General features: G+C 39.9%; 2 protein-coding genes across 8 annotated transcripts in view; one reads left to right on the forward strand and one right to left on the reverse strand.

Moving 5' to 3' along the window:
* Positions 1–23,761, forward strand: part of ZZZ3 (zinc finger ZZ-type containing 3) — a 142,164-nt gene that overhangs the window by 113,582 nt on the left and 4,821 nt on the right. For 4 of the 6 annotated variants that reach the window (XM_032155535.2, XM_058439649.1, XM_032155537.2 and 1 more), the window contains 3 exons: positions 1,222–1,356; positions 3,558–3,658; positions 3,956–9,656. In XM_032155535.2, the coding sequence (XP_032011426.1) occupies positions 1,222–1,356; positions 3,558–3,658; positions 3,956–4,100 (381 nt within the window). In that variant the 3' untranslated portion in view covers positions 4,101–9,656. Of the gene's footprint in view, positions 1–1,221; positions 1,357–3,557; positions 3,659–3,955; positions 9,684–23,761 lie in introns of those variants that run through there. The other 2 variants (XR_009213704.1, XM_032155543.2) reach the window with 2 other exon arrangements.
* The window catches only part of AK5 (adenylate kinase 5), a 296,002-nt gene continuing 282,001 nt past the window's right edge, over positions 9,761–23,761 (reverse strand). For both annotated transcript variants that reach the window (XM_032155547.2, XM_032155548.3), the window contains exon 14: positions 9,761–11,130. In XM_032155547.2, the coding sequence (XP_032011438.1) occupies positions 11,062–11,130 (69 nt within the window). In that variant the 3' untranslated portion in view covers positions 9,761–11,061. The remainder of the gene's footprint in view (positions 11,131–23,761) is intronic.

The raw sequence follows: 23,761 nt of genomic DNA on the forward strand, positions 1-23,761 counted from the left end.
TAAGACACTTACAGTTGAAGGCAAGGTCCAAGGTATGGCTATTGGAGTGGGAGACTGAGAAGGAATGAAAATGAAGATCATTTCAGTAGAATCAGTGTAAGATTAGAGGCCAGAAATAGTGAGTTGGGCATCTGTGATAATCTTGAAGTTGTCTAGGATGATGAACCACAGTGTTGTCAGCAATTTTAAATAGACAAATTCTGCATGTTAATACTTTGAGTAGAAAACTACTTGTCAATTTGGGAGGTGGGGGATGGTCCTGAACATATGTATCTAAAAGTTCGGAATCATAAATAGACTTTATACCTTGAAAGCCAGTTTATTAAGGGATACTTCAACTTAATACATTTATTTTATTTTTTAATTTTGAGACGGAGTCTCACTCTGTCTCCCAGGCTGGAGTGCAGTGTCACAGTCTTGCCTCCCAGGTGCAAGCAATTCTCCTGCCTCAGCTTCCCGAGTAGCAGGGATTACAGGTGCGTGCCACCACGCCCAGCTAATTTTTGTATTTTTAGTAGAGACAGGCTTTTGCCATGTTGGCTGGGCTGGTCTTGAACTCCTAACCTAAAGTGATCTGTCCACCTTGGCCTTCCAAAGTGCTGGGATTACAGGTGTAAGCCACTGCGCCTAGCCTACTCAATACATTTATGTAGTTTTTACTGTTGATGTCTCTTACAGTCTGTTCTAAATAGTCATCTTTGTAACTCAGTTCATCTTCTTGAGTAGGAGAGAAATGTTCTACTTTGATCATTGGGAGTACAGAGCAAAAAACAAGAGCAGAGGTTGGTTTGCTTGTTATTAAGAAAGTGTCATGTTTACAGGAGCAAATGTAAAAATCTGTTAGATTGGAGAAGAGAAACTTCCTTAAATGAGGGAGAAGTAGATTACAAGTCACTCAAGTAACCGTGAAAATATAAAGATGGGATTGGGTTTGCAATAGTGTATGACAGAGGTGGTAAGCATGGCCGCGCTTCCCTTTTACCTGCATTGAAGTAGTCTGCTACAATTCAGAATTACTATTTTGTTAAAAAAAAAAAAAAAAAAAAAAAAAGCCGTCCAAAAGCGTTAGTGGAAAATACTGCTAATAGCAGCACTAATTTTCTATGAGTACTAAGAGATATTTTAAAAATGAAAAATATCAGTAGAAAAATATTCTGTATTTCTTACACTTAATTCATTTTAATTACCAAACCAACATTTTTGTTTTGTTTTTTTTGATAGGATGACGAAAGTATTCCTATCATATATAGGAATTTACCTGAATATAAAGAACTATTACAGTTTAAAAAGTTAAAGAAGCAGAAACTTCAGCAAATGCAAGCTGAAAGTGGATTTGTGCAACATGTGGGCTTTAAGGTAAGTTCTATTTAATTTTAGGATTCATTTAATTAATTAATTAATTTATTTATTTATTTAGAGACAGAGTCTCGCTGTTGCCCAGGCTGGAGTGCAGTGGCGTGATCTCAGCTTACTGCAACCTCTGCCTCCCAGGTTCAAGCGATTCTCGTGTCTCAGCCACCCAAGTAGCTGGGATTACAGGTGTGTGCCACTATGCCCAGCTAATGTTTGTATTTTTAGTAGAGATGGGGGTTTCACCATGTTGGCCAGGCTGCAGTATTCATTTAATTTTAAAAAGGTGGTAAGAGATACTTTAAAGTGGTTTCTGTAGTGTTAAACTCCAGAACTGCTAAGCATGTAGGAAAAGGTTTATCTTTTATCCCATTCATTTATACAAAGCAGTGGTGCCATCGTTCCTGATGTGACAAGTTTATTATTTAGTAGAGTGAAGACAGACATACAGGTAGCTATCAATTGAGGTAAAATGTGAGGGGCTTTTGTTTAGCTATTTCTCTTTTCGTTGCTGTTGTTCATGGGTCAGAAATGGGTTTTTTCCCCTTTCTGATTGAGAGGCTAATAGAAATGCATATACTCATTCTGCAGAATTTTGTAATACACATTATGTTCCAGTCACTTTGCTAAGTGCTAGAGTAAACAAGACAGACTCAGTTCTTACAAGCAGTAAACAAGACAGACTCAGTTCTTACAAGCAGTAAACAAGACAGACTCAGTTCTTGCCCTTATTCTGTTTTCATTCTCATAAGGAATTTAGAGAAGTTAAACAAAATAGTTGAGCGTGGCTAGAGTACATACTAGAGAGTAGTTAGAGGCTGCTTGCACCGCCTTATAAATTTTGCCAAGGAGCTCACACTATCCTGAGAGGTCGGTGAGGGAAACTGTTGAATGATTTTAAGCAGAAAGTAACATGAAATTTACGTTTTGGAAAGAATCATTCTAGTTACTTAAACTATTGGGGGTGATGATCTTTAGGAAAGCAGTGGGTTTGGAACTGACCAGCTTTTCCCCTCATCATTTTGGCCATAGTATGGAAACTTAATTAGAGGAAGGCAAGACTAGAGTCAAGGAAACTGGTTAGAGATTCTTTTGATAATTTAGACAAAAGAGGAGGGTGTCCTGAACTTGACTGATGGCCATGGAAATAAAGATTGGCAAGTTTGAGAAGCCTTTAGGCATTAGAATTGACTTGGTTGGACTGGAGGAAGTAATAATGAGACCATAAACTTGGTGGTGTTGGTGGGTACACATGAAAGTATTGATGTGTGCTGTGACTGGTAAACCAAATGGAAAACAAAGCTATACCTTTGATCCTCTAGAGTAGCCAGTAACCATACTATATTAAATGATTTTCCCTCTTGATCTTTCAGTGACCCTGCTTCTCCAATAGAGATTTTCCTAACTGGCAGCTCTGCCCTTTCAGAAAGAAACTTGCTTCACTTCTCCTAATTTTGCTGCAAAACCCAGCCATGGCTTGTTTGCCAGTCTGTCAGCCACTATAGTTGACCAGATGATCAAAGAAACTAGAAATGATAGATCCTTTGATTTCCAAAAGTGCACAGAACACACTGAGGACTGTCACAATGCCAGCACGCTGAGAAAGAGCTAGATCTGCCTTTTTGACATGATGGGCATTGGTTATTAGGAGTCTTTAGGCTTTGGAGAGCGATTCAATAAGATAAAAGTTTAGACAGAATTTCATTGTTGCCTGGGTTTATGTTAGCCAAGAGAACCTGCTAAAACAATTCTGTATCAATTACCAACAGTGAAGCACTACAGGAGGCAACTGTGGCATTGCTTCCTTAACCAGTATTTGGATAGTTTTAACTATGGTATTAACTCTCTGTTTCTCAACCATAGTCATCGTACAGTGGTCTGAGGTACCTTTCAAGTAGATGGTTACAAATAACAAAACACCCAAATTGGAGATGATTTACTTTTAAAAATTTTTAAATAAATTTAAGCTGATTGAAGATTATCCCTTCTAATGTTCCTCTCACCCATATCTTGATATTGAGTGGATGGAATTTTACCTAGTTTGCTAGAAGTTGTCTCTAACAGATAACCATTTGTGTGTTATATTACTGTCCTGTGCATGGAGAGAGAAGAGATGTCTGTGTGCACATCATGTGTTTCCTTGTGGAAAATAAAAAAGATCGTGGAACAGTATAACTTAATACATTTTCTCTCTGAATCTGTTATAGTGTGATAACTGTGGCATAGAACCCATCCAGGGTGTTCGCTGGCATTGCCAGGATTGTCCTCCAGAAATGTCTTTGGATTTCTGTGATTCTTGTTCAGACTGGTAAGTGTTTTCTTCATTGTCAGTCTTCAACTTAGACAAGAAAAGAGCTTCTCAGCCATTAGTGAATTTGATTTCCAAACATAGAAAATGTTAATACCCACACTTAGTGAATTAAACTTTGTTGTTCTAGGCAATTAATTTTTTTCTGTAATCATACCACATGTCAAGTAACTTTCCGTTAGAGATTTTGATAGATTAATGGATTTAAACAGGGAGAGCTGTGAGGAAGCTTTGTAATACACAGACTGAAATGCATCCAATACCATGTAATGATATGTGTCTTTTTTTTCTTTGCAGCCTACATGAAACAGATATTCACAAGGAAGATCACCAATTAGAACCTATTTATAGGTCAGAGACATTCTTAGACAGAGACTACTGTGTGTCTCAGGGCACCAGTTACAATTACCTTGACCCAAACTACTTTCCAGCAAACAGATGACATGGAAGAGAACATCATTTACTAGTCCTCTTCAACACATAGCAATGGTGTCATTGTTAATTATGTGCACAGTTTGGAAAGATTCTCTGCTTTCCCAGAAATGACACTCACAGCATGAGAGCTTCCTGAGTGTTCTCGTCAAGTACAGCTCTGCACCGTTGTGGCTCTAGATCACTTCAGCAGCTGAACATTCCTGGTGAGCAAAGGGTTTCCCTGGTGAATTTTTTACCACTGCATTTTAGGTGGTGATCTTAAATGGGTGAGATGGAGCGAGAGCACACATTAAAGAGAGAGTAAATTCCAAAGGTTTCAAAGAACTTGGTCATAAATATGATAATGAGAAGACAAAGTATTTATATTAAAACAGTTTAGTAGCCTTCAGTTTGTGAAAATAGTTTTCAGCACAGAAACTGACTTCTTTAGACAAAGTTTTAACCAATGATGGTGTTTGCTTCTAGGATATACACTTGAAAAGAACTCACTGTCCCAGTGGTGGTCATTGATGGCCTTTAGTAAATTGGAGCTGCTTAATCATATTGATATCTAATTTCTTTTAACCACAATGAATTGTCCTTAATTACCAACAGTGAAGCACTACAGGAGGCAACTGTGGCATTGCTTCCTTAACCAGCTCATGGTGTGTGAATGTTATAAAATTGTCACTCAGATATATTTTTTAAATGTAATGTTATATAAGATGATCATGTGATGTGTACAAACTATGGTGAAAAGTGCCAGTGGTAGTAACTGTGTAAAGTTTCTAATTCACAACATTAATTCCTTTAAAATACACAGCCTTCTGCCTCTGTATTTGGAGTTGTCAGTACAACTCATCAAAGAAAACTGCCTAATATAAAAATCATATATATGGTAATAATTTCCCTCTTTTGTAGTCTGCACAAGATCCATAAAAGATTGTATTTTTATTACTATTTAAACAAGTGATTAAATTTAGTCTGCACAGTGAGCAAGGGTTCACATGCATTCTTTTATACTGCTGGATTTTGTTGTGCATCATTTAAAACATTTTGTATGTTTCTTCTTATCTGTGTATACAGTATGTTCTTGAATGATGTTCATTTGTCAGGAGAACTGTGAGAAATAAACTATGTGGATACTGTCTGTTTATATTATAGAATGCTTGTTGTGACTTCCTTTTGGTTAGATTTTGGATTTTTTTTTTTACCAGTGTTAAAACCAGAAATTGGTACTTTTTAAAATGGTTTGCTTCACATATTTAAGAGTTTTCTTTCTGTCGTTTATGAAGAATAAGGAATATATTAGAAAAGAAGGTGATCTTAAGCAACCCTGTAAAAGATGGTAATGTTTTTTACTCAGTGTGTGCTGAAACACTAAATTAAACTAGCTTACAAAAAGGAAACAGATCATGGTTAAAGAAAAAGGCAATTATTAATGCTCAGGTGTGAAAACTAAAGTTGAAAATTTTTTTTCTGGTTGTGTCTCATGAAAATAAGCCCCCATGTATTTAAACAGATGGCTTTTGAAAAATCACCTTGTTTCCTGGAAATTACTATTAACTATAGGAAAAGATAGTATAAATATTCTAAGATTGATTGTTATATTTGACCCAATTTTTAGAATCACCTGTTTTTTCCTATTTTAAATCAAGGGAACATTATTTACTAGTTCTCTTCAGTACACAGAGGGGTACTAAAATCATACCCTGAATTTTTTTTAATTGAGAAAAGTAATAGAATTTTAAATATAGAAATATGAGAATTTTAAAGTAATATATTGATTAAAGATCACTGATGATATAGATATAATATATCATAATGGAAGGAAAAGTAAATGGACTCGAGCTTAACTTCTCACCCTGGAATTATTAGTGGGTGAAGAGGGGAATCATTAGCATTCTGGGCATTTTTGTATTAAATGTTTTGTGAATATGCCAGAAGATCTGCCTTCAACTTGTAATTAGGCAAGATAGTAACGCTTGATGGTAACTTCTATGTTTGTGTAGAAATAATACCAGTTAGTTTTGGAAAGCCATTCAGATCCATTCAAAAATTCCATAAAGTGTGATGTATGCTTTGGAAGAGGGCTACTAGTGATACAATTGTTATATAAATGGAATAGACAAACCACTTGAATGCATTTTTCAAGGGCAAACATTTTTTGAGATTTTTGAGTTAAAAAGAGGATTTTTCGGCTTGAGCAGAAGATGTGTTTGTTTTGCATTTTTCAGCTCCAGGCAAATAGCCCCCATGGCTTTAAAAGGCTCTGAAGTTTGGATGGTAGTAGGTGGTGCTTTGTTGTTGTTTTAATTTGAGAGTTGCAGGAATAATGGGCAGAGCTGTCATTTGCCAGTAGGCCACCATCTGCCTACATAGAATTATTGGACTGTAAGCTAAAACAGACTGTAAAAGACCTACTTGCTAAAGCATTGCTTATTCAGTGGTATTCAGTAGATAAGATCTATTTCCTGATATATTGTGCTCAAGTTATTTGCACATCTTAAGAAACTTTTAATATCTAAAACCATTGCTGTAAGGTTTAGGCAGAGGAGGTTTCCTTTTGTGTGATGCATAATAATAATAGAAAACACTGATACAGTGTTTACTATGTGCCAAGCAAGCATATGATAACTAATTCTTAACAACTCTATGAGGCAGGGTCATTTATTATCCTGTTGTCATATGAGGAAATCTAGCCAGAGAGAAGTTAACCTGCCCAAGGTCGTATAGTTAGTAAAGCAGTGATGCTTGGATTTTAACCTAGGCAGATTACTTCAGAGTCAGCGTCTGCCTTACTATCCTGATTCCTGAGCAGGAATTTCCCCTTGTGTCAGGCAACACTAGGTGTTAGGAGTGGAGGTGTGCAGGTGTTGCCTTACATTCTGTTTTCCTGACGTGGTGTGCTTCGTAAGAGTACAACCCTGAGCATATGTCCAGGCTTGCAAAGTCTCAGGCAAAGCTGGGACTAAGGCTTGTGTTTCCTGCCTCGGGTAGGATTTTCTTCTATGCATGTTGGGTGCTTCTCACTTAACCTAATAGTATGCCTTGTCTGTTTTCCCCCCTTCCCTTTTTTGTTTAAATTGATTCACAGAACACAAAAATTTACTAGGTATGAAGAACATTTGAAAAAATGAAATAGAGAAAATGGTACATCACATGTAATAAATATTGTTTTGTGAAATGTCTTTTTCAATCATAAATATAAGTGTTGTGTGCTATATAAAACTATTTCTTATTGTGGATAATGAAGTTTGAAGCCTGTTGTTCATCTGTAGATGCACTGGATGGGATTGGAAGTCTTCAGATTTCAGTAGGGTTTTCCACAAGCTTATGAAGACATTGTCCTGTTTAGGCTGTAAACTATTTTTATTTCTTGATGAAAAATGTTCTTCTATTTATATGATCCCAGAAAAAAGATATAACTTCTTTTTTCTACAGTTCATGTAGCTAGTTAACTAGACTTTTCAGAGTTATAATACATTTAGCTCCATAAGAACAGAGACCATCCATGTCTGTCTGTGTCTCTAGGGCCTGGCATTTAATAGATTCTCAATAAATACGTGTTGGTTGTATGACCAACATTTTGGTGAGTTTACATTTTTTTCCTCCAGGAACTTAAGAGACACCACCTATGACTGAGTGTGTCTGTGAGATCCTTAGAGGCCTTGCATCAGAGGGACATCTTGACAGTTCTGTGAGAGGACAGGGGAATTGGACTCTATCTTACCCAAAGGCTGTGGTTCAACCCTGGGTGGCAGAGGTGGTTTTGGTTCTCTGTGGGACACTAGTTAGGCTGTGTATCTTGATTCCCTTCCATGTTTTCAAGAGGAGTGTAATGGGGCCGGGCACGGTGGCTCACGTCTGTAATCCCAACACTTTGGGAAGCCGAGGCAGGTAGATTGCTTGACCCCAGGAGTCTGAGACCAGCCTGGGCAACATGGCAAAACCCTGTCTTTACTTAAAATACAAACAAATTAGCTGGGCATGGTGGCGTGTGGCTGTAGTCTCAGCTACTCGGGAGGCTGAGTTTGGGGGATCACCTGAACTTGGGAAGTTGAGGCTGCAGTAAGCCGAGATGGTGCCATGGCATAATAGCCTGGGGGAGAACGCTGTCTCAAAAAAAAAAAAAAAAAAAAAAGGCAATGTAATGGAAAGGACACTGGAGTGGGTCTTAGTCCCAGTTGTGGAAGTGAAGCACTCAGTAAGTGTTGACAGAGAACTACCTTTCATTGCACATTAGGAGCTAGTAAATGATTCGTGTGTCTTACTAACTTTTGTTTAATCCTCACAGTTCCTCTATGAGGTTCATTACTATTATGTTCTCCATTGTATACATGAGAAAACTGGAGGTGCAGAGAGCATGTTACATGTTAGCTCTCGATAATAATTACTGTGTGTGGGACTGGAGATACCAAGCCGTGTCCTTATGGAGGTTATAATCTAATGCAGAAGACCAGCAATAAGTAAGTAAATAAAAACTATTACTTCAATTCAGGCAGGGCTAAATGCTTTGAAGATAAGTAACGCTCAGAGAAAAATAATAATGGGAGAATGGGGAATAGTCTGCCATTTTAGATGGAATAAGCAAAGAAATCCTCTATTGGCCAGGGTAAATTCAAATAGAAACCAGGATGGAGCAAGGGAATTTGCTGCATGAATAATCTGTAGGAAGGGGCAGAAGGGTAACAGTAGCACACAGGCCCTGAGCCAGTAGACCGTGGCTTGTTCCGGCAACATTAAGATGGCCAGAGTAGCTTAAGCCAAACGAGTAAGAGGAGAGTAGTAGCTGATGGCATCGAAGAGGGCACAGGCCAGCTCAGATGTGGCCTTGAATACACATCATTGTAAAGGAGTTTAGGTTATGTTCTGATGTCTTCTACATACACGCAGGTCTTTCGCCAGACAGACCTCTAAGGTCTTTTCCAGTATTAAAATCTTACGACTTTAAAGTAGTGATACCATTTCAAGCCATTCAAATCAGTAATGTGTTCTAGAGAAGAGTTGATTTGCACTTCTAGATACTCTTCAGGGGCAAAGCCATTTACCCTTGCTAAATTTTTCAAGGTGGCTGTCAGCTACAGCCGTAAAAGCCTGTAAAAGATGGCTGGACCTTTCTGCCCCTCTGCTGTCTCATTTTCCTTACCTGTGCAGTCAGAGCTGTGCTGGGCATGGACTGTGTTTGCCAGTATATGGTATGTGTTTCAAGAATGTTAATCCCTACAAAGAGTCATTTTGTGTTTTCTGGCACAACTGATGATTTTCATCCTGTAACCTTTTTTTTTCCCGTTTGCTCAAGTACTTATGCTCCTTGATAGAGAGTGTGACGACTTGGGGTAGTAATAAAGAAGAAGTATTTGACAACTGTTGGAGTCGTGGGAACATGCCCCTTTTTGTTAATAGAGGCATAACTGTAACCAAAGAAATTTAATTTCTTCTTTAGCAAACACTAACATTTCTGTTTCAGAATGAGTGCTAGAGAAAGAGGAAATATGAACGTTACCATGTATCATGAATACATTGAGTTCTGTCTGTAATAACTCAAAACTGATCTATAGCTAAAATTAAAACCATATAAGCGTATCGTAAATCTTGACTATTTCTGTGTTCGCTTCTAATTATGTTTGGAATAAGGCTTCAAATGCTTTCCAGAATGATGTGAGTTACAAATAAATAGAAAAAGAGTTATCCTGTCTTCCATTTATTTTATTTGTACATATCCATTTCAAGAAAAAAAAAATGACTTACTTAAAAAATACAATTCTATCCTAGAAATGGATCCTTATCTGCACAACCATTGAAGAAAAAAAAAATCATGCAAACTGAAACTATGCTTTTTTGTAGTGACTGAGTGGAAGATGCAGTTATTCCAGTAGAATATATAAGAAGCTCTGATTTTACAACTGATAGCACAAGAGAGAACCCAAACTTCACTGGTTTAATGCAAGGCAACACAATTTTGCATATGGGTATGACAAGGTTTGCAAACTCCTGGAAAGGGCCCATATGAAACAAACACAACATTGAACACACCACTTACTGACATGCCCCTCCCACCCACATCAGGTTTGTTATGGTATTTTTTACTTGCTTGGCAACAAATAAATGGGTGACCATTTAAAATCAAAATTATAATTAATTTGATATGTGCCCAATGAATGAAATAGCAAATATCTCATGCTTTTAAGTTACTTTTGGTCATTTATATTAATTTATAATTGCTGAACTGCATCACCATGTAGAGAAGAGACTAGGTTACACAATTTATCAGATTTGTTCTTTTAGCCATAATGACAGTATTCCAAGTTTCTTAAAAATAATTAATAATAGAGAATGTTACTGATGACTAACCTGGGTTTTACCATCTTGGAAAAGCTATACATTTTCATATTTTAAAATTTCTGTCAAATTTTACTTGCTTAATGTCTCTATATCATGTACAAGGCATTGTGTAATCAACCCACCTTATGGCTCTGAGCCACCAGTGGATGAGAGTTGACAAAACAGCCAGACACCAAAGGAAGATGCCCAGGGCTGTCCCCTATGCCAGGGGCCTCCATCGGGGAACAGTATGTAAATCTTGGGGAGAGGAAGGTGTGACTGGGAGTTAGGGATGCTTAATGAGAGGAGAACCAGATGATCAGGGTCTAGCAAGGCCTGTGATCACAATGGACAGACTGGCACTGCACCACTGTTCATGTACTTGACTAGCTCTGAGTGTGGCCTGCATGATACAAAGTGTGCGTGCTGTGAGTGCAGACAGTTGTCTGAAGTGTGGAGAAGAGGCTGATAGTCCCAAATATACCATGCATGATTTCCAGACACCTCTCACACAGATCTAGCTGGGAAGCAGACAGTGCTGTCAGGATTTAGGGGGTGGGGGTGGGAGGGGGGACACAAAAGGTTTAACTTGAAACATTGTGTTAAGGAATGAACTTTTTAATGTTTTTCTCTGTTTCCATTCTAACAAACATGCATTTTCGCCTTCAGAAAATAGAGTCAATAGCTGTGCAGAGTTGAAGAAAAACGTCCTCTGGTGTTCCCTCTGCATTTATCTATATTTAAAAGGAAAAAGAGAGAGTTAGTCTGAAATATTTGTAAATCATGTTTAATAATGAAAGATCACTATCACTTGCTCATAATTTGCCCTGCAAACTTCTTTTAAAACACAAGACCCCCAAAAACACAGAGAAAAAAGTGACGAGCAGTGGTTTTAAAACTAGGTGTCTCAAAACAACAATGAAGTACCACTACACATCTATTAGACTAGCCAAAATCCAAAGCACTGACCCTGCCAAATGCTGGTGAAGACATGGAGCAACAGGAACTCTCACTCATTGCTTGTGGGAACACAAAACGGTACACCCACTTCAGAAGACACTGCAGTTTCTTAAACCGAACATACTCTTACCATACTTTTTAGCAATTGCACTTCTTGGTGTTTACCCAAATGAGCTGAAACCTGAACATCTACCCAGAAAACCTGCATATGGATGTTGACAGCAACTTCATGCATAATTGACAAAACTTGGAAGCACCCAGGATGATCTTCAGTCTTTTAATGGATGGATAAACTGATATATCCAGATGGACGGGGAATATTATTCAGCACTAAACAAATATATATTACTCAGTGATGACACAAGCTCCTCTGAAGAGGGTACATATTGTATGATTCCAATTATATGACATTCTGGAAAAGTCAAAACTGGAAGCAGGTTTAAAAAGATCAATGACTGATGAGCAGAGGGCGGGGGGGATGAGTAGGCAGAGTACAGGATTTTTAGAGCAGTGTAACTAGTATATGGGAACTCCATGCTCAATTTTGCAGTGAAGCTAAGACTTCTCTAAAAAGGAAAGTCTATTTAAAACAATAAGTGCCTATTTAGGTAAAACATTGCTAGGGGTCATGGAAAGACTTTGGAGTTACTCAAAGTGAGACTTCTGAGTGTTCTGGAGCATTTGGGAATAGGGGAGAGATTGAGGGATTAGGGAGAGAGATGTGGAGAAGAAAGCAAAAGGCTAGGACCACAGTGTGTAGGTGTGCTAAAGGCAGAGTCCGCTTGGAGACTGTTGGCATGCTAGCCCAAGGAGGACATATCAAGGGAAGCTGATTTTCTGGGCATGAAAGTACCGCCCCTTCTCCTCTCCTAACTGCTGAGATTTGTTCCATTACACCTGTATCATCTACAGAAAGTAAAGGCCTGGCCAAGCACAGGAAGCAACTGGGAGGCCAGGGGAATGCTGGTGGTGTGCATCAACTTCCACAAGTGTCACCCAGGTTACTTTGGTAAAGTTGGTTTTGAGGCATTACCACTTAAAGAGAAACCAGAGCTTCTGCCCAACTCTTGACCTTGACAAATGTGGACCTTGGTCAGTCAGGAGAGATGAGTAATCACATGCTGACAAAAAAAATAATAATAAAACAGGCTGGAACTGCTCCCATCATGGATGGAGTGCTATGGGCTACTGCAGAATTCTGAGGAAGGGGAACTCCCAAAGCAGCCTGCTGTCACGAAGGCCAAGTTCTTCAGCAGGAGAGCTGGGAGAAGATTAAGGGTGTATATGTGGGGGGAGGTAGAGAGGCTGTGTCCTGGTGGCTTGAAGCCACAAGGAGGGAGCTTAACTAAATGCTAACAAATGAAAAAAAAAAAAAAAAAAAAAAAAAAAAAGGAAGAGGGTGGGCGTCGTGACAGCAGGCTGCTGGGGGAGGTGGCCTTCTTGCTAAAACACAGCTTTCCAGGCCATCTCTGAAGGGGGTCTTGGTTGGTGGGAAAAAAAAAAAAAAAAAAAAAAAAAAAAAAAAAAAAAGAAGGTAGAGGGTTGGTGATCTCCGTGAGTCATGTGGGGGTGGGTGGTAAGCTTGCTAAAACACAGCTTTCCAGGCCATATCTGCAGAGGGTCTTGGTTGGTGGGTTTGGGCTGGGTCTTTAATCTGTGTATTTAACAAATTCTCCACATTTTGTTGTGGGCCATGTTGGAGCACACTTTGAGAAACATGAAGTTTTCAAACACACATTTTCAAGCACACTTTGAGACTCTTGTCTACCTATTTAAATCTTCTTTGTGCAAACTAGTTTGAATTTTCCTACCCCTAGGGATTTCACCGCTTCCAGAGGTAGAATGAATTCTCAACAATATCAACAAAAAGAATGCTGCATGTTTAGATACTGGAGAAAATGAATACAACAATATTAATGGAAGCACTGTTTGTCGTTCCCCAACTGGAAAAATCCTGTATGTCCATTAGCAATAGATGGATAAATGGTGACATAGTCATATAATGGAATACTATAGTAATTAAAAGAAAAAGAACCGCAGCTATCTTCAACAACATGGATTAATTTCACAAACTTGAGGGACACAAGCCAGTCTCAAGAATATGAATACAGTATGGTTCAGTTTATATAAGGTTCAAAAACAAAGCTATATTGGTTCGGGATCCATACACAGGCAATAAAGTCATAAAGAGAAGCAAGGAAATGATTATCACGAAATCTAGGACAGGAGTTACTTCTTGGGGAGAGGAAGGAAGCTGTGACAGGGGAGACATATGGGGAGGGTGGAGCTTCCACAATTCTATTTGTCATCCTGCATGGTGGTTACATGAGTGTTCATTTTATTCCTCATACTCTACATACTACTTTTATGCATTCCTGTATGTATGATATAGCCCACAATAAGGAAAAAATAAGTTTTTTTAAGTTCTTTTCCCCCCTCTCATAAATATACTTTATCCTTACAGGAGATTCAAAGATAGCAATCTGCAATTTGTCTGTGTCCAGCTAGAGGTTCTACATCTGGACGGTAGGGGCTTTTACCTTTGCCATGTTCATGGCCCCCACAGCACCTTGCTTATTGCTTTACTTCTTTCTTCTTTTCCTTTCAACCAACAAGCATTTCCTGGTTATCATCAATGTTTTGGAGTTACCAAGTTGAACGAGAAACAATGGTCCTGTTTTCCAAGAGCTCACGCTCAGTGGTAGAGATGAACATTCAACAGGAATTTACACTATTAGGAGATAAGCACAGGAGCTAAAAGGGCACCTTCCATAATGTTGGGAGGGCAGAGAAGCTTTCTGAGGAAAGTAATAATTGTCATCATTTAAAATGATAAATATTACTAGTAATGGCACAGAAATGCTTTTTAAATAACCAAAGTAATCCTATCAATGATCTTAGAAGAGAAGTATTGTTATCCCAGTTTTACAGATGATGAAACAGGGGCTCTGAAAGATGAATTAAATTTTTTCAAGATAATGTGGTTAAGTAAGTGGAGAGACCTGGTTCACACCCAGGCCTTTGATTCTGAAGTCTTTGCACGTGTTGACTACATTACACTATGCTGACCAGTTCAAAATGGTGGATGGCCAGATATGAGGGGGAGTAGCAAGGAGTGAAGCTGGAATTGTAGGGACAGGCTGGGCTATGAAGAGGCTTATGTACCCTACTGCATGACGATAATGAGGAACCATGTAAGAATTGTTTTTTGTTGTGTTTTTTGTTTTTTAATACACCGTCTTGCTCTGTCGCCCAGGCTGGAGTGCAGTAGCACGATTTCAGCTCACTGCAACCTCTACCTCTCAAGTTCAGGCAATTCTCCCGCCTCAGCCTCCAGAGTAGCTGGGATTATAGGTGTGCACCACCATGCCTGGCCATTTGTCTTTTTAGTAGAGATGGGGTTTCACCATGTTGGCCAGGCTGATCTTGAACTCCTGGCCTCAAGTAATCTGCCTACCTCAGCCTCCCAAAGTGCTAGGATTACAGGTGCCCAGCCCATGTAAGAGTTTTTTAAGGAATGGGCTGACATAAAATATGGGTACACAGCAAATATTTGATAAATATTTGTTCCATCAAAAATAACTGCAGAGGCTGGGCATGGTGGCTCATGCCTGTAATCCCAGCACTTTGGGAGGCCGAGGCGGGTGGGTCACGAGGTCAGGAGATCGAGACCATCCTGGCTAACACGGTGAAACCCCGTCTCTACTAAAAAAACAAACAAACAAAAAAACAAAAAATTGCCGGGCATGGTGGCAGGCGCCTGTAGTCCCAGTTACTCGGGAGGCTGAGGCAGGAGAATGGCGTGAACCCGGGAGGCAGAGCTGGCAGTAAGCTGAGATCGCGCCACTGCACTCCAGCCTGGGCGACAGAGTGAGACTCCGTCTCAAAAACAAAAACAAAAAACCAAACAAACTGCAGAAAGGTTGAAGTGCAAGGCAAAGAACCCTGTATGAGGTGTGCCCGGGATTGCCCTCAGTGTGCTTCAGGACTTGACAGGCCATTCATCCTCTTGGGGCCTCAGTTTCCTCCTCTTATCATATGAAGGGACTGAACTAGGACTAGATAACCTCCAGGTCTGGTTCCAGCCTGGATGTTCTACGTAATTCCAAATCTGAGCTCACTTTTTAGTGGGGATCAGCTCCTCTCAGCAGGCGTCAGGATTGTTCAGTTTAGTTTGGTGTTGCCAGTTAAGCTGGGCCTAGAAGAACAGACACGTACTGGAAGATAATAAAGGTGGCAAAGGTGTAGAGATCTGAAAGCACATAGATTTTTCAGTGAACAGTGGGTCATTTGTTGAGGACAGAGCAAACGCTGCATGGGGTAATGGGGGCAGGCAGAGAAAAAGAGGAAGCTGGAAAAATAGGTTGGAATGAGGTGTCGCCATAGATTTGCCTATTCAGGACATTTTATATCAATGGAATCACACAATATATGGTCTTTTGTGACTGGTTTCTTGGCATAATATTTTCAAGGTTCGTTTATGTTGTAGTGGATATCAATACTTCATTCCTTTTTATTGCTGAATAATGCTATGCTGCATTTAACCTGAATGTTCCAAACATGCCTTGGGATGTCTGCCTTCCTCATCTCTTTTCAGCAAATCTGTTTCTGCCCACAGCCCACTGTACAATCACCTGACCTCATCTTATCAAACGCTGGGAGGAGGGAGAAAAGGAAGGGGTTGCTAACTCACACTCCCACCCCTTCTCAAGTTTCCTCCCCTGTAGCAGGCATGGACGGGTAAGAAGGTGTAAATCCACAAACACTTGATTTATTATTTACACTGTCCATGATCATATCAGTGGAAAATGCATCAGGTCTGTCACTGGTCCCCAAGAAGTTCCATGAGGACAGACTCAAATACAACTCTTTTGTGCATAATGTAAGTTCTTCGCCCTAGTGATCCAATCTTTCGTCTTTGGCACAAACACTTCCCCAGGTCAGCTCCATATCTTCCCCAGAAGAGGAAGATAATTAGCCTAGAGAATGATCCCAAGTGACCGTCTACTTCAAATGCATGTGAATTTTCTCACCACAATATCACTACCTAATTGAGGCACATGTGTAGTGGGACTTTTCAGCCTCAGTTACACCCTCTGCTTCATCTGTACAAACCCCAACTGTGTTCTAGGGCCCTTTCTTGTCCTTACCAAGTGGTAGATATTTTGCAGCATCTTCCTCATTATTTATCTGTTCTCCAGCCTCTTGCTGAATTCCACCAGTTCCTTGCATTTAACTGACTTAGCATGTTCTATTTCTGCTCCTTGGCTCTGAAACATTTCTCTCCTCCAATCTGTCTTCTGCAACCAATACTACTTAACATTCCCAACTTTATATATGATTTTCCAAATTTATCTTCTTTCCAAAGGAAAACCATACCTATGTTTCTCATACTCGTAATGTGTCTTTTAACACTATTAATATACACGTTTTTTAAAGAACCCTTTTTTTTTTTTTTTTTAAAGAGGTAAGGTTTTGCTATCTCACCCAGGCTGGAGTGCAGTAGCGAGTTCATAGCTCACTGTAACCTCTAACTCCTGGGCTCAAGCAATCCTCCTGCCTCAGCCTCCTGAGTAGCTGAGACTACAGGCGTGTGCCACCATGCCCAGCTAATTTTTTGTATGTTTTTGTAGAGACGGGGTCTTGCTATGTTGCCCAGGGTGGGCTCGAAGTCCTGACCTCAAGCAATCCGCCCACCTCAGCCTCCCAAAGTGCTGAAATTTTAGGTGTGAGCCACTGTGGCTGGCCAAGAACACATGTATTATGTTCTATTTCCTCCATGTTTCATGATTGATAACTTGGTCATTCAACAGAATGCCAGTGTTACACTCACATAAATTGGGTTGATCCTTGTCCAGGATTTCTTTTAGACTCTGATAAAAACCCATTTGCTCATTACAACAACCTTTGAATGCACTCTATTACCTTCTGCCTTTTACTATCACAGTGAACTAAAGGCTCTTTCTGTATTACCTTCCCCACTGACTATCACAGTGGACATTCACTCGTTGCAATTCACTGCAACATTTAACTTTTCACTTCTTGGCCAGATAAAACCCAGTCTTAACCCAAATATTTGTATATTGTTAAAGAAAAAAAATGTTCAATGATTCTTGTTAAAGCATGGTGAGGGAGGCTTTACTGGGGACCATTACGACGGGTACAGGGACTATGGCAACAGAATTTTGCAGTGGGGGAGAGGGATGGGATTCAACTCTGAATACAGCGTGGGCAAGTGGGAATTTATAGTCAAGGAGCAGGCTGGGAGTCAGTGGATGGAAAATTACCAAGAGGTAATAACATCAGGAGTAAGGAAAGTTCTGGCTACATTGACCTAACAGGACTCTTGCTGAAGACTGACCAACATGATCAGACAGCACCTGGGGGTGATAGAGGATGAGCACCCCAATCGGATATTGAGGATAGGGGATCTTGCTAAAGTGATTTAGCAGAGTTCTTTGCTAAAACTGGGTTTTATGAGGAAGTGCACAGATGGGCCTAGGAGAAGGTTTAAGAGTTTGACTAAAGTGTGGTCAGCAGAGAACCTTTGTCAACATCCAGCTAGACAGTAAGCTCCGTGAGCACGAGATCATTACTCAGCATAGTAACCCCCCATGCCTGGCTCTAGGTAGAAAGGCAAAAATCAAAAAAGGTGAACAAAAGAATGTATCCTCTATTCCCACATTTGCTCTTCCTTTCCTCACAGAAATGAACTGCTGTGGGGGAAGAAACCTGTTCTTAGAGCCCATTGTCTGCAGTCTGGGCTTTATGGAAGGAGAAGGGATTCTGCCTTCTAAAAACAAGGCGACTTGGTTTCAGCACAAAGGACTCAGCACACAGTGCCTCAAGGGCAGTGCTAGTTATTTTCTGTCAATCAGGCCAGAGCTGATGTTTTGGGGAGAGCTGGGAAGGGTCCCAGAGCTCTCAGTGGACCATTGCCCACCTCTATTTCCAACCCCAATCCCCCTCCTCATTTTGTTTTGTGGCTTAAATATGGGGGTTTATTAATGAAATTAAAAACTGCTTATTGCCAACCAGTCAGAGTCATGTACCACAGCACTTGCCCCTGTGGAGCCCAAAGATGTGGGTAGGTTTAAAGACAAAATCAAACGATAAGGCTTTCTAGATGGGAAAAGCAGTCTTTTACTTGGGTGAGTAGAAAACTCTGTGAAGTTATCTGGGATCCTCCTTAGGACCAAGATGCCAAGTTTTGAGAATAAAGTCAGTGAGGCAATTTCTGTTGTCTTATAGAAGGGGTGTGTGTGTGTGTGGGTGTGTGTGTGTGTGTTGGGAAAGGCCTGGATTCCTGAAGTGCATTTTTGTTTCGTTTTGTTTTGAGATGGAGTTTCGCTCTTGTCGCCCAGGCTGGAGTGCAATGGTATGATCTAAGCTCACTGCAACCCCCACCTCCCAGGTTCAAGCAATTCTTCTGCCTCAGCCTCCCGAGTAGCTGGGACTACAGGTATGCGCCACCATGCCCAGCTAATTTTTGTATTTTTAGTAGAGACAGGGTTTCACCATGTTGGCCAGGCTGGTCTCAAACTCCTGACCTCAGGTGATCCGCCTGCCTTGGCCTCCCAGAGTGCTGGAATTACAGGTGGGAGCCACTGCGCCGGGCCTGAAGTGTATTTTTAAGGAGCAAAAGAGAGCCCAGTTGAACTGGGTGGGAACAAAGCCTTTTGTCTACTCTCCAAATTTCTCCTTTCGTTCTACAGGTTATCTCAACTTTTCCTAAGTCTCAAAGTAGATTCTCTTTGCTCTTCTAATTCCCATGTGGAGAGTATTTTAAGAGAATAAGTGGCATTTATCTTTTTGTATATAACTGCAACTCAAAAGAAATGGAAAAGAACCAATTTACTAAATGCTTTCAAAGTCACAAGAATTTTTCTTCGTACTTCCAGCTTTAGCAAATTTAAACCCGTTAGCTTATAAGGTGCTGGTGTTTAATGTCCTTAGCAAACAGAGAACAATCCTGCACAACCAGCTTATTGACTGTTTTCTGTGAATGAGACTTCCTCAGTAATTGTGCAAACCTGAAAGTAATTTGTCCTCCAACATAGGGTGTGTTTACTCTATAATCAATTATTATAATATTAATTTATAGTAACCCTCTTTTATCATGCACAGTCAAAAGTAAGTTTCATCGTGACCTTTCTCCGAAAGATCTGCAAAGTCAGAATGTATGAGGTCTTAATGTATTTAATTTAGTTAGAAACTAGGTAAGTAGATTTGCTTCTGACTTCAATAATGTACCAGCTGGATGGAATGGCTCACGCCTGTAAACTGCCCATGCTTTGGGAGGCTGAGGTAGGAGGATTGCTTCAGCCCAGGAGCTAGAGACCAGCTTGGGAAATATAGTGTCTCTACAAAAATGAAAAAATTAGCTAGGCACATGCCAGTAGTCCCAGCTACTGGAGAGGCTGAGGTGAAGGATGGCTTGAGGCCAGGAGTTCGAGGCTAAAATGAGCTGTGATGGAGCTACTGCACTCACTCCAGCCTGGGCAACAGGGTAAGACCTTGTCCCTTAAAAAAAAAAAAATAAATAAATAAATAAAAGAGGCTGAGGTGGGAGGATCACTTGAGCCTAGGAGGTTAAGGCTGCAGTGAGCCATGATCGTGCCACTGTACTCCAGCCTGGGTGACAGAGTGAGATCCTGTCTCAAAAAAAAGAAAAAAGAAAATGTGGTCCATATCCACGATGGAGCACTATTCAGCTATAAGCAAGAACAAGGTCCTGTCATTTGCAACACCATGTATGGAACTGGAGGTCATGTTAAGTGAAATAAGCCAGGCACAGAAAGACAGACTTCGAATGCTCTCACTTATTTCTGAGGGAATATTAAAGCAATTGAACTCATGGAGACAGACAGTAGATTGATAGTTACCAGTGTCTGGGAAGGGAGAGGGGGAAGTGGGAATGGCTAATGGATACAAAAATTTAGGTAGATAGAATGAATGTGATCTAGCATTTGATAGCACAAGAGGGTGACTCTGGTCAACAATAACTGATTGTACACTTAAAAATAACTAAAAGATTATAATTGGATTATCTATAACACAAAGAAAGGACAAATGCTTGAGGTGACCGATACCTCATTTACCCTGATGTGATCCTAACACACTGAATGCCTGTATCAAAGTATCTTACGTACCCCATAAATATATACACCTAATATGTACCCACAAAAGTTAAAAATTTTAAGGAAGAATTAAGCATAAAAAAAAGAATTTACCGTTTTTGGTCTGAGACATGATATAAAAATCCCACAGTAAGTGATGTTCTGACCAGTGTAGCAAAATATTATTTCATTAAAAAGCTAAAAGCAGGCCAGGCACGGCGGCTCATGCCTGTAATCCCAGGACTTTGGGAGGCTGAGGAGGGCGGATCACCTGAGATCAGGAGTTCAAGACCAGCCTGGCCAACATGGTGAAACCCAGTCTCTACTAAAAATACAAAAAGTAGATGGGTGTGGTGGCAGGTACCTGTAATTCCTGCTACTCGGGAGGCTGAGGCAGAAGAATCACTTGAGCCCGAGAGGCAGAGGTGGCAGTGAGCAGAGTGACAGAATGAAACTCAGTCTCAAAAAAAAAAAAAAGCTAAAAGCAAGTGAACAGGAAATAGTAAATTTCTGAGTTTTTACCTGACTTCTTGAAGGAAAAGTAGAGCAGTCAGTGATAATATTTCTACCCAGCAGTCAACAGAACATATGACTAAATGAGGAAAGCAATTACACTGCTTTGGGAATGACACATTTTGTTTACTCTTCCTCTTTAGTTCCATGGATTTGTAAATCATAAAACACTTGGCTGGTCCAAACATTGCCTATGTCTAGTTGTGTTTTTCCTGAATTTTCCCACATGGTTGAAACCATTGCTTGAGTTTCATTTTGTTTTTCATGTATTGGCACCATGGAACCTCTGGGACAAAGCCAAGCTGTTGCAGCATGGTTTAGGATCACGGTCTGTGTGCCAGCACCTTCCTTTTCTAATCCTGTCCCCTGTTAAACAAGACACAGCCTCACACCACAGGGATCCCTCACTGCCAGAGGACAACAGCAGCGGCTCAGCAAGGTAGACCTCAGTGTGCAGAAACCTGGGCATGACCCGGGGAAAATCATCAAGTGCAGTTTTCAAAAGTTGGGGTTATGTAAAAGACTGCCCATGGGGGTCATCCAGTTCACATATCCAGTCAGGCCACACAGTTCTCCTTGTTATCAAAGCCATAGAAAGGAGGACTATATATACATTGACTTTAGAGAGATTTAAGGACAAACTTCCGCAAAAATATAAGGATGATTTATAATCAGCACATTAATGGCTTCTCTATAAATAGGACTTCCCATAGTACGTGCAGTCTGTCCACTTAAACGTTTTAAGTAACTGTCTTTCCTTTTCTCTTCCTCTCCGTTCTGCCTAAAGTTTTGAATAACATCTTTTAGCAGATATGAAAAAAATCATCCTTTCTAAAAATGACCTCTCTAAAACACCTGCTCAATCATTTTCCTGTTTAAAGTTACTGAGTGCTTCCCTCCTAGAAGTGCGTACTTTCAGTATTCAGTCCAAACATCCTTGGGTCGTCTAGAACTATGCAATATGGTAGCCCCTAGCCACACGTGGTTTCTGGGCACTTGAAATCTGACTAGCACAAGAAAGGAACTGATTTTTTAAATACTGTTTAATTAAAATTAATCTAAAATTTAAACCTAGTATTTGACCCAATTTTTGGAAAATTAAGAACTATATTTGGAATGACTTGGGTATGTGAAATTTACTTTTCAACTGTAAATTTTATGAAATATAAATATAGTTGCAGTATTTTTCATGGAAACTTAGCAACTAAATTTGAGGTAAAGCCCTAAGTACCAGATTTTGAATACATAGTTCATAAAAAAAATGTAAAAATATTTCATTAAGAATTTTATGGCTGGGTATGGTGGCTCACGTCTGTAATCCCAGCACTTTGAGAGGCCGAGGTGGGCAGATCAAGAGGTTAAGAAATTGAGACCATCTTGCTTTTCTAGTTCTTTTAATTGTGATGTTAGGGTGTCAATTTTAGATCTTTCCTGCTGTCTCTTGTGGGCATTTAGTGCTATAAATTTTCCTCTACACACTGCTTTGAATGTGTCCCAGAGATTCTGGTATGTTGTGTCTTTGCTCTTGTTGGTTTCAAAGAACATCTTTATTTCTGCCCTCATTTCATTATGTACCCAATAGTCATTCAGGCGCAGGTTGTTCAGTTTCCATGTAGCATGAGCAAACACATTCAAAAGCTAGCAGAAGGCTAGAAATAACTAAAATCAGAGCAGAACTGAAGGAAATAGAGACACAAAAAACCCTTCAAAAAATTAATGAATCCAGGAGCTGGTTTTTTGAAAAGATCAACAAAACTGATAGACCGCTAGCAAGACTAATAAAGAAGAAAAGAGAGAAGAATCAAATAGATGCAATAAAAAATGAAAAAGGGGATATCACCACCAATCCCACAGACATACAATCTACCATCAGAGAATACTACAAACACCTCTATGCAAATAAACTAGAAAATCTAGAAGAAATGGATAAGTTCCTCGACAAATACACCCTCCCAAGACTAAACCAGGAAGAAGTTGAATCTCTGAATAGACCAATAACAGGCTCTGAAATTGTGGCAATAATCAATAGCTTACCAACCAAAAAGAGTCCAGGACCTGATGTATTCACAGCTGAATTCTACCAGAGGTACAAGGAGGAACTGGTACCATTCCTTCTGAAACTATTCCAATTGATAGAAAAAGAGGGAATCCTCCCTAACACATTTTATGAAGCCAGCATCGTCCTGATACCAAAGCCTGGCAGAGACATAACCAAAAAAGAGAATTTCAGACCAATATCCTTGATGAACATTGATGCAAAAATCCTCAATAAAATACTGGCAAACTGAATCGAGCAGCACATCAAAAATCTTATACACCATGATCAAGTGGGCTTCATCCCTGGGATGCAAGGCTGGTTCAACATACGCAAATCAATAAATGTAATCCAGCATATAAACAGAACCAAAGACAAAAACCACATGATTATCTCAATAGATGCAGAAAAGGCCTTTGACAAAATTCAACAACCCTTCATGCTAAAAACTCTCAATAAATTAGGTATTGATGGGACGTATCTCAAAATAATAAGAGCTATCTATGACAAACCCACAGCCAATATCATACTGAATGGGCAAAAACTGGAAGCATTCCCTTTGAAAACTGGCACAAGACAGGGATGCCCTCTCTCACCACTCCTATTCAACACAGTGCTGGAAGTTCTGGCCAGAGCAATCAGGCAGGAGAAGGAAATAAAGGGTATTCAATTAGGAAAAGAGGAAGTCAAATTGTCCCTGTTTGCAGATGACATGATTGTATATCTAGAAAACCCCAT

This window comes from Hylobates moloch, unplaced genomic scaffold (assembly GCF_009828535.3).
Source record: "Hylobates moloch isolate HMO894 unplaced genomic scaffold, HMol_V3 SCAFFOLD_5, whole genome shotgun sequence".
NCBI classification, from domain to species: domain Eukaryota; kingdom Metazoa; phylum Chordata; class Mammalia; order Primates; family Hylobatidae; genus Hylobates; species Hylobates moloch.